Below are 12,079 nucleotides of genomic sequence, written 5' to 3' on the forward strand. Positions count from 1 at the left end.
TACTTTTGAAATACAATTGTCAGTATTCCAAAATTGTAATTTCTGAATATAAGCCAAATGCCTCCGACACTTCTTTAAATTTGCATTTTCCCCGAGTTTTCCTAATGCATATTTTATTCTGTCATTAAGCTTAATTGTGCTCATTTTTAGTTTCTTTCCTTTCACGTTTAGTGTTGTTCTGTCAAAATAAAAGCAAAGGAATTCAGCATCTTCCTTCAGTACATTAATGAGAGTGAGGGCATAACTTGGGATGTAACTTTTGTGGGTATGAATCGTACTTCGGGCTTACAGTTTTCTATCCCATAAAAATAACATCCAGAACTATTTTGCTAAATAACTGTTAAAATTGTGAAATCATAAAAATTACTAATAACTTTGCTTCCCAGGTCTGAGGAGGTTAACAAAGCAACATTAACTTGCAAATTTTTATAAACTTTCACATTTGGAAGTTGGGAAGGGGGTTGGGTTGGTTTGCCTACACCAAGTTACGCCTATGAATGAGAGTATATATGTTTGAATGCACTCTATAGACAGCAATATTTAGTCTTCTATTCTATTCCAGCCCTCAGCAATGTTGTTGGTCCCATGCTGCTTGCTGTAGCATTTCCACATCCCTTATCAAGTCACTGATTAACAACATAATCAAAAAAACATATAAGTTTTTCATAGTCAAAAAGCATAATCTTGAATGCACAGCCAACATCAACTCTGTCAAGTGGCAGGTGAGCTAACGTGGCACACATTCGAACATGAAGTCTTTACATCTTTCCTCTAGTTTATTACTTCTTGCTGCCTGCAAATATCAGTGCATGTGGAACTGTATTATCTAGATTTCCCCCTCCCCAAACATTACAAAAATTGCATGAAGAAGTCTGTGCGTGAAAAGGTCCATGCAAGTAAGTGTCCTATACTCTCGCAGAAATTTCTCAAGCCAAGATAACCCACACACACAACTTTACATGACTAGTCACTCTACACTTGCAAGGAATGTTCTTGAGCCATAAGGACTAATAAACGAAAGGGAAGATGTAAGACATCAGATTCAATGTGTGCTGCGTTAGCTCACCTGTCACTCAACGAAGTTGATGATGCGTTGGTCATGTATTCAAGAAGGATTCTCCTGACAATGAAAAACTTATACGGTTCTTTGATTATGTTGTTGATCAGTGAAAGTGCTACAGCCAGCAGCCTAGGACCAACAACATTGTTGAGGGTTGATTTGAATCTTGTTATTTAGCATCATGAGGATTTAGCTAATTATGAATGAGTGATGATATTATGAAATTGATGAAATTATGAAAAGAACATGCATGCCCAGGCCAGGATTCAAACACGGGTCACCTGGTGATGTACAGTTCTGTACTAACCACTCTGCCATGGAGGTCGGCTTGTCGAGGGTTGAAACAGAATAGAAGACTAAATATTGGTATTACTGTCAATAGAGCACATTCCAATGTATATACTCTCAGTAATGTACTGAAGGAAGATGCTGAATTCCACGGCTTTTGTTGACAGAACAACACTAAATGTGAAAGGACAGAAATGACAAATGAGCACAATTAAGCTTGACGACAGAATTAAAATACACTTTAGAAAAACTCTTGCAAAATGATAGCAAAGGGACACCCGGCACGTAAGTGTCTGTGACTGAAAGCCTACCTAGGAAGGTGAGAGGAAAAACCTTCTTTCCCATCCCTGCACACAAAGGTCGATACTTCTAACTTGCACGGAAATGTCCAGTGAAGAACTGTCCCTAACCCATCTCTTCCCCTTCCCTCATCCTCCTGATGGCACTGACCATCACTTTTGGTTAAGTTCCCAGAGCCATCCTTCATTTTCAGCACAAAAACGGAAGATTTTAACTTGCTAAAAAGAGTGAAGGTCAGTGCCACCAGGAGGGAGGGGAGGAAGACAAGAAGAGTAGTTGACAGGCTGCAGGGGAGGGATAAAAGCAACAAGTTGTGACATTGTTTGAAATACTGATTTTGCTTTCAGTTGCCCCTTTCCCTTTCTTGCCCATGTCATGCTTGGAGCTCGGAACAGGGCAAGACTGCAACAATACCATTGAAATTTCCCCCTTCTAAAAGGAAAGTCCCTCAATTTCAAGGATGTGTGGGTTGCCTCGACTCAGTCACACTACATTCCAGCACATATCTGATGCTGTTAACACACGTTCTGGCTGTGCAAATCAAGACCTTATCAATACAAACCACAAGAGGCAAACAAGTTTGTTCTATCCATGTGCTGCAAACAGCAACAGAGGTACCACATAACAAAATGTGTTAATTGCCAGCTGCCCATAGCCTACATGTGAGACCGGGGCAAATGCTACTGAAGCAAAGCAAATGGCAGGTGGAGTGGTGGGGGAACATTTGAGGTTTGATGGAGATGGTGTTCAATGAAGAAGTATAATAATAATAATTTCCATTAGGAGACTTATTTTAGTGTACACATGTGAATTAGGCAGAAGCCACTACTGGTCAGACCCACTCAGCAAAAAACCACATGTCAACTATTCAGGGATCACAATGCTACATTTTAAAAGTAGCTTCGCTACAGCTAATCTTCCAAAATGTAGCGAAGAAAGTAGCTCGCTACGCTACTCCTGTTCACTGCTCGCTACTTTTGCATTACTTCTGCACAAAAAAATTTAAAAATAACCACATGGATATTAAAAAAATCCCCTACTACTACTAAATAGATTATGTTATTTATTATCATGATTCCTGTCACTCGATAATTTTGATAGCAGTGTTACTTCAGTTACTTATTTTTACTATAGTTTCTTAGAATACCATATCTATGCAAGTGGCATATGAATTCAAATTTGATATATGAATATTGCAATTAGGGTGTTCCCCAAATTAATGATTACGACTATACACAAATAAAATTTGGTAGAATTACATATTTATGTTCACATCAACATATTTTTCTTGAGAATAAATATTTCATTTTTTAATAGACTGATATGAAGGCAGCATTTTGAATGTAAAGTAACTGGGGAACTTTGATTCGATACCCAGCGGAGGCACATAGTGGTTTGGATCCAGTCTCCATCAGCTTATCAATGCATAAAATGGACTCAAAACAAAAACTAGGAAAGACGCCAAGTTGAGGAGATGAGATCCTCCTGCTCCTCCATTTCCCACACTGCTCATCATTCATCATTCTTCCTCGTTCTCACAATTAGCCGAAAGTGGCAGAAAGCGACTATAGATAAGAGAATAATTAAATAAACCATTCATCTTCATTGTCATGATTGAGAGAAGTGGAAGAATAGATGAGGATAAATGGGTGGTGGAATATATCAAAGTGTTCAAAGATTAATATGGAACAGGATGAACCTATGAAATGCAAGAAGGTAATATATAACACATATTATGTGCCAATAATTACGTATGGACCAGAGACTTGAACAATGACATAGAGAGAGAAAAAGAAAAAAGATGCAGGCAGTGGAGATAAATCTTTAAGGAGTCTTTTGAGGAAGTCTAGAAGGGATAGAATAAGGAATGAGGACATCTGACAGACAGTGGGTGTGGTGAAGCTTCAGGAAAGGATAGATCATGCACAGATGTGGTTCAAACACATGAAGAGGATGGATGCAGAAAGACTACCAGTAAGAGCTTACAATGCACAAGGAGTGGGAATAAGACCAAGGGGGAGACCAAGATGTCGGTGGAAAGAGCAGATAGTGGAGAGTGTTAGGAGAAGAGGACAAGATTGGAACACGGTGGAAGGAGAGGAGTGGTGGAAGACCAGAAAAAAATGGAGAAGCCTGACTTCTATGATGATCCAGCCAGAGGCAGGAAACTGCGAAGGATGATGATGATGATGTCATGATTAGCAAAAGTTACAGAAAAGAGACGCAAAAGTAGGAAAAATACATAAATTTGAAAACTATATATATTAACTAAAGAAAATTGTCATTTCTGCAGGAAAGTCAATAACTTGTACGTACTTTTTACAATATGATAAAATATATTGAGGGAACTATGGTGTAAACCTGAGTGTTCTAAAGGTATTGTAATTTTAAAATTTGTGAGCAAATATTATCGCAAAAATAATTGTAATTCCAGACACTCTTATCATAATAATAATAATAATAATAATAATTTCTTGTTGGTGAGATCCTATATACTGACAATGATCAATGCTGTTAACGTACTGATCCATTTATTGCTGGCACTATTCACTTCTCAGTGCAGTGGAAAATCCATCCCTTGTTTTTGCACTGCACGTTGTGTTTTACAGAGCAATTAATGACATTTTGGTGTGTCTTACACCATGGATATCCACAGGATTTGTTCTGGGGGTGACGCAAACGAAGCACTTTTTTCCAGCAGTGCAGCAAACGAGGCATGTTTCTCCCCAAAATAGCGATGCAGCTCAATAAAACGTAGCTGTTAGCTGGAATACATTCATATATGTCAGTTAGTTATCTGGATATCTGAATTATTCAGATACTAATTAAATAAATTACGCAGATATCTATAATCTACAATCTAGATAATCTGTATCTCCATGAAATAGACTGTCTTTATGGACCTCCTGCAAAATTAAAGCTTAATGTTGATTTTTTTTTACGCTGTTGCCACATTCAAAATTCACCTCAAAATGCTGAGAAAAAATGTAGCTGTAGCGAAAATTTCGCTACAACTACAGGAATTTTGTAGCTTTGCTACCGCTACAACTACAATTTCCAAAATGTAGCATAGCTACAGCTACAAAATTTGAAGCTTGCTACAGTAGAGATGCTACAAGTAGTGTGCTACTTCTGACCATTGCAACTATGTGAATAGGGAGAGAGGAAACAAATTCTGCCATGGATCTCCAGCAACTTTTGGCTACATAGTGCAGTTCAAGAAAGAATATCATAATTGAAAGTACATTTCATAAGTGTGTTAAATGATGTGTAATATTTTCTTTCTTCTTATTTGCTTTATCTGCATGTTCATATGTCAAATTCAAATGCTGAAAATTATATTATGCTATTAGATTATATTTACAAAAATATACAAAACTGTTGTAGCTATGTGAATGTGTACATACTATGTACACATATTAATAAGTCTACTGAAACATGAAGAGAACACACTGAAAAATGTCCATTCAAAAAAAACCAGCCTTTTGCAACTACTGCTTATGTCTAGCTATGAACTCAATGTTGAAAGCTTATTTTAAATTTAAAATTGAGGATCTTATTACATTAGAGATATAAATTAAAGCTGTAGAACAAGAAGAAAGCTGCTGACTAATGCATTTTTATATTTTTATTAACATCAAACACTTGGGGCCACTATCAGCTCCCATAGCAAACATAGTAATGCATTTGGCTGAAAAAAGCATACTCCAAACTCCGGAACTCAAATTCATCAGATATGGACGATACGATGATGACACCATAGTCATATACAAAAAACCAGAAGAGATCAATCTGTTGGAAAAACTAGATAGCATCCACCCCAGACTAAAATTCACCATACAACATGAAAAGCAGGGCAAAATCAATTTCTTGGACCTCACCATCAGCCGTGGGGAAACAAATTCACAACCACAGTTTTCAGAAAACCAGATGCAGGCAACCAATATATTCATGCACTATCCAACCATCCACCCAAGCAAATGGCCAACATATGGCTAAACTTCTTCCGAAGAGCCTTCTACTGTTCCAGAGAACAGACCTGAGGGACGAGATAGCAACCATCACGGACGGAACTGGCACTAAAACATGGATATACTGAATGTCAACTCTCCACATGATGCAGCAAAGCTGAAATCCCAGTCAGACAACCTGCACCATCAACACAACCTGCTCCACCATCACAACCAGATCCCGATAGCAAAACCAAGTGGTTTGCCTTTCCCTACCATCCTACCACATCCAACCGCCTTACCAAAGCCCTCCGCCCCTACAACATCCATATAGCACACACACAAACCAACCTCCAAAATAGCTGACCAACAAAACAAACATAAACTGTACTTCCTCTCCCCCCTCAACAATCCAGGCATCTATGGTGCTGAATGAGAGTGCAAGGCTCATTACATCGGCAGATCCATCAGTGAGAGAATTCAGCAGCACCTATCAAATGCAAAAACTGCCCAACCCACCACCAGACTTGCCAAGCATATCAAATTCCACAACTATAAAATTGAGAAAGTACATGTCAAATACAAAGCACACACTCTCGCAGACACAAAAATCAAAAATGCACGCCATCATGCACTACAACCATGAACTGAACATAGATCATGGTCCGACACATCACGCCTGGCTTCCATTACTGTAGCAATTAACACTGGTGAACAGCAGACGACATATACGCAGACATACAGGTGACAGCAGCAAACCTAGCAGCGATTTAGGAAAAAACAACAGAAATGTGCCAAGCAACAACCCAACGAATTCCAACGAGGATGGTGGCAGTGTCTACCGAAATTAATAGAAAATAATGTAAAACATCTTCGCGGAAAATGTGAGTACCTTAAATATGGCAATGGTAAGCAGATAATATTAATGTTAATGTAAATTATTCAGGTTTACTTCCCATAAGCCAACAAGAGTCCACCAAAATTTGATGTGAATTTGTCAATTTACTTGAATTTTGTTATTTAGTGTCAATTTTGTGCCACTTTTGGCTATTCGCAATGATGAGGTTGACTGATGATACAATGGCCCCGATGAATGAACACTCTCAAAGAACACCTATGCCCTGACCGGGATTTCAACCCGTGACCTCTAGCATCGTAGTGCACTGTGCTAACCACTCCACAATGGAGGTCGCAATTTGTCAGTTGAGCTTGTTTTCGTGGGAAATACTGTATAAACTGAAAGCATTACCTGAAGTGCAGCACGAGTCGCAGTTTCAAAAACTTCACGTACTCCTTCTTTACTCTTGGCAGAACACTCCAAATAAGCAAATGCACTGATTTTCTCAGCCATTGTTCTTCCTTCTTCTGGCTTGACAGGTTCTTGTTTCATTTTCCCCAATTCCTTTATTGTGTTTGGATCATTTCTAAGATCCTGAAAAGAAACCACAGCAATTAGAAACTTTCATCTCCTCCAGAACGTGAAGAAAAAGTTTCTTCATAATTTGGCTCAGAACAGCACATATTGTACATAGTGATTAGTAAATTCTTGCACTATATTTCATTATGACCTTACATTTCCTGGTTAAGTAAAAATTGAAGGGTTAGCTGGAAGTAGGGCATAACTCGGAAAACACAGTTGAAGATGATCACAAAAACTATCTGCACCCTCATCTCTTGCTGCAATATGGCAATAACCACGTAAAGGAAACACTACCTCTTGTGATTATGGTGAGATTCATAGTTAATGTTCCAATATCGAACATGGAGCATCTCAAAATTTTGAAGTATGCCATTATTCCACAGAATATGGTCGAAAAAGAAATTTATTTCAATAATGCTGTGAAACTTCTATATTTATAATATATTCCATAGGGAAGGCTAGATACAAACTTACTCTACAATGATGAGAATTATTACAATGTTTTACAAGAAATATGAATTTTTACTAGATTGCTATTACAAAATTGAAACTAAATGCACAGTCATGAAATTAGGTGGGTGGCAGTAGTTCACGCTGTTGCCACTTGGAAACACAACCCCATGTGTTTGGAGGTTTAAGAGAATGAAAGATCTCATTGTAGAGTTGGTCCTTGTAATTCATATGATACAAACTGACAGCATTTGGTTGAAAGGTCAGGGATGACACAAAAGTGCCCTAGAGAGAAGTTGGTCTGATATCCGAATTAGGACATGCAGTCTGGTTGACATTGCCACACAGTGCGCTGAAACCAGTGACATTTGTCCCACTCTCACTTTGTAACTGATCACACCCATCCTGTTATTGACAACACTGAGATGGAAAACTGATGCAACACAAGAATACTTCTCTCCTCGCACATGCTGCGAGTAACATATTATTTTGGTAGTTGGTACGCACACACCTGGATAAATTGCATAACTCACGTTACTACATTCTTCCAGTTAACCCTTTAATTACACATAACTAAGTGAACCACTACAGTATTATCAATGGTAAGAACAATGCGTAACTCTCATTATTATCATAACATTACAACTCACTGTCCACCAGCCCAATGACATGCAGTAATTAAATCCAATTCATGCACATGTATAAGATGGAACCACCCTGGTTTAGTAGGTAGGGCACCTGACTTGTATGTGGGAGAGCCTCATGTGATTCTCAAGTGGAAACTTTTCAGACCAGAAAAGGTGGCTCTGGAGTTTGCCCAGCCTCTCATAAAATGGGTACCTGGGGTCAATCCTGGAGGAAGGGTATCAAGGTAGTCAGTGCATTGCCTCAATGATGGCAGAGATCGTGAACGTGGGAAACCTACCTCCATTTTGCTGATACACTAGTCTGTTAATGTTACAGTTACACCAACACTGTTGCAGAAGGCCATTAAAAATACTTGAAACTTGAGTTTTCATACACTTTACGAGATGACAGTAACACAGCTGAATGGAGGATAATACGCATAATAGAACTGTTCTTGAAAAACAAGGGATTGTTGCAATCCTTTGTGCTGAAGGCACCCTGAAGGGGTGTGGAAAGTGGGGAATCAGTCACTGAATTGGATGGAATTAATTTCATCTAACCAAGTTCATTGAATTGTTGTTTTAAGTCCACTTTATGCACAGTAAGGCAAATCAGGACTGGACCTACAGTTTAAAGTGGGATCTGAACCACTGTGCATGATGTGCCTCCACCGGGTATCGAACCTGGGACCCCTTGATTACAAGGCAACAACGCAACCATTGCACCATCGGGGAGGCCCTAACTAACCAAGTTGAGTCTTGTCCCGCACTGTGGCTGTGCAGTCTAAGGCATTATGCTTTGGGTTCCGGCTAGACACGTGCAGATTCGTGTCTCCTAGGGGAAGCGTAACAACTTTTCTGCTGAGATTTCAGCCTGCGTATGAGACCAATGCCATTGTGAGAAAATTGGGCAGCTACGAATGAGTAGCGTAACCCAGTTGTGCTGACCACACATCACCCCGTAACTAGTTAGATGATCTCCCACCTCGGGTGAGTTAGTGAGTAGGATCAGGTGGGAATGAGACCGGCAGTCGGTAGGTAGGCCCAGGCCCTTAATGGGCTGTTGTGCCACAGGATATTATTATAAGTTGAGTCTTCCAGTTCAGTGCAGAGATTTATTCTTATCTTTGTTTGTCAACAATGTGGTTACGTTATGGCCATTTTTAATGTTTACTTGAACAAAATTATTTCCATACAGTTACAGATCGAATACACCTAAATCCACAAATCTCTATTATGTATAGAAAGTTGGGCAATGCTGTTTGTTTATTAGGAAATATGCTGTAAACAGACATATATACCAACCCACCCATAAACATTTCAAATACATTCTGAAAAATCATCAGTATTATTTTTTAAACAAAAAAATATTCACACTTAAAATTTTAGCAACATGCACTTCAGTTATGTGCACATTTCTTGTACCTTGTAAAAAGTAAATAAAAAAATGAATTGCCTTGCCACCATGGACAAATAGTACAAATCTTAAAAAAATACAATCTTATTATATCAAATCAATACAAGTGCATTTTCACATGTCCAAATAGATTTAGAGATTATTTGTTACACATTTCATATATCAAAAATCAATTTGTGCCTACCTTCTTATTTCCTACAAGGATAATAGGAACATTTGGACAAAAATGCTTTACTTCAGGTGTCCATTTCTCAGGGATATTTTCTAATGAATCTGGCGAGTCGATTGAAAAGCACATTAGTATAACATCTGTGTCTGGATACGACAAGGGTCTTAACCTATCATAGTCTTCCTGGCCTGCTGTATCCCATAATGCCAATTCAACCTGAAAAACAGCATCCACATTACTACCAGCTAAATTTCATGCTAGTGACAGAAAAAGTCTGAATAACGTATTGCATACAATTTTATGCACACTAGTCAAGCTCAGAATAGCGTATAATACATACATGCGATACTTTCATGACAGTTTTATCATCATTGCTTTCTAGTGCATGCAAGGATGTTACTTCAAAAGATAATTCAACAGTCTCAACGTGTAAGGAGTGATTAATTGTTTTAGGTGCACTCTGAAATGTATAGGTTTGTGGGCGTGAGACAGTGTGGTACAGTTGCCTCATTTGACATCATAGGTCCTTACAATGAATAGCGATGCTACATGAACAATATAAATGTATTTAGCCTTCCAGAGCTGTCCAACCACAACCTACACCAGTTATGGTTCCAGCACAATGGTGCAATAACTCATAAGGCATGCCAGTACATGGCTGTCTTGCAGCCTGCTTTTCACCAGAGATGGCCAGCACAGTCACCAAATTTCAACACTCCCAATTCTTTGTGTGCCATTCAGGAAATCCCTTTGGACATGCAAATTTGTGTGATGTATGCTTTAATTTGGCACTTGGAGCAATGCATTCACTGTAATGGTGATCATCTACTTGGGTGTTATTTTCAAGGCAGAATGATTGCAATCTGTGATAATAAAATGGAGAGATTCATGCTCTCTTGTCCAATTGTTGTTTTTGTTTTTAGTAGCATTGCCCATTCCAATGATATTGAAATAAATACACAACTGGAGTGAAACTGACACTCTTCCCCTTTAAGCAGCAGTTTCCAACCTGTGCTCTGCGGAGCCCTAATGGCTCTGCGTGCACTTCCCAGGGGCTCTGCAGCCACTCCAGGAAAATAAAAATTGAAGGAAATTAATTAAGAAACAAAAAGTAGAATCAAAATAAGAAAACTAGAAATTACATTCTCAACAAAAATTTGCCAAGTTGAATTTATCATATTCCTGTGTGATTTTCTTTTAGGCATGTAGGCATGCTTCAAACATGTAATTTGAAGAAAAAAAGGGAGGACAAACCAGCAGCTCACACAATTATTTCACCAGATGAGCCAACAACAAAACAAGATGATAACCAAGCAATGCACTCCAGCATTTGTTTGTCAGAAGAGCTTTCCGCTAAAGAAACCATTTCTGAATCTGCGGCGCCACCTCAATCATTATTTGCAAAACATGACAGAAGTGGGACAGTGGGGGGGGGGGGGGGGAATACCTCCCATTAAAAATGAAGATATGAAGAAAGTTACTTGAGTATGGGATTCACAGACACAAATGATGGTTGTCCTCTCCATGTGATTTGCGGAAATGTGTTGACCAACAGTTCCATGTTTCCTGCTAAATTGCGGCGTCATTTTGAGGGAAACCATCCCGAGTTGAAAGATAAACAATCTGATTTTTTCAAGAGCAAGTGCAACGAAATTTTTGCTTCACAGAAAACTATGACAACACTTGCTAAAACAAATAATGTAAAAGTACTAGAAGCTTCCTATCTAATGAGTTACAGTGTAGCTCGAGCTGGTGAAGCTCATACCATTGCAGAGACTCTTTATTAAACCTTGTACAATCGATATTTTCAAGTGTTTGCGTGATGAAAAAGCTTTTAAGTTAGTCTCCAACATTCCTTTGGCAAATAACACCATTGTTAGATGAATCAGCGATATGGCTGGTGACATGAAAGAGACAGTTATCAGTCACATCAGGTGTACCAAATTCGCACTACAAATGGATGAAACTATTGATGTCACCGGGTTGGTGGTTTTAATGGTATCTGTTCATTATGTTTACAGTTGCCGCTATGGAAATCTCTAGATTTGAACTCAGTTGAGATCTTTAAAATAAACAATACTAAAAATAGTATAAAATTAGTTTAAAAAACTACTTACGTAAGTAGGTAAGCTATTGTTAAAGAACGACGTTTCAGGGTACAACTGCCCCCTTCATCAGGTTCACAATTCTTTCTAAGCACTAAAACATAATGCTGCGTTGTAAAGTGTAATACGAGGATTAGATAGGGGGTTGGAATAAAAAAAAACTTGAAAAATGTTCTTGACATATTTCAATTTAAAAAAACCTCACTTACGTAAGTAGTTTTTTAAACTAATTTTATACTATTTTTAGTATTGTTTATATTATATAGTGAGTAATACGCACCCAGCCACAATATG

At 38.4% G+C, this 12,079-nt stretch overlaps 1 protein-coding gene and 1 non-coding gene across 3 annotated transcripts in view; both read right to left on the reverse strand.

Moving 5' to 3' along the window:
* Positions 1-12,079, reverse strand: part of LOC145983889 (ras-like GTP-binding protein Rho1) — a 40,697-nt gene that overhangs the window by 5,610 nt on the left and 23,008 nt on the right. For both annotated transcript variants that reach the window (XM_083116985.1, XM_083116986.1), the window contains exons 3-4: positions 9,696-9,896; positions 6,848-7,030 (exon numbers count right to left, since the gene is read on the reverse strand). In XM_083116985.1, coding sequence (XP_082973111.1) covers positions 6,848-7,030; positions 9,696-9,896 — 384 coding nt within the window. The remainder of the gene's footprint in view (positions 1-6,847; positions 7,031-9,695; positions 9,897-12,079) is intronic.
* On the reverse strand, positions 9,991-10,057 carry LOC145984582 (small nucleolar RNA U54). The gene has a single exon (XR_014441369.1). It is a non-coding gene; the product is annotated as a small nucleolar RNA U54 (small nucleolar RNA).

The sequence above is a fragment of the Lepisma saccharinum genome, chromosome 2 (genome assembly GCF_977018435.1).
Source record: "Lepisma saccharinum chromosome 2, izLepSacc3.1, whole genome shotgun sequence".
Classification (NCBI taxonomy): domain Eukaryota; kingdom Metazoa; phylum Arthropoda; class Insecta; order Zygentoma; family Lepismatidae; genus Lepisma; species Lepisma saccharinum.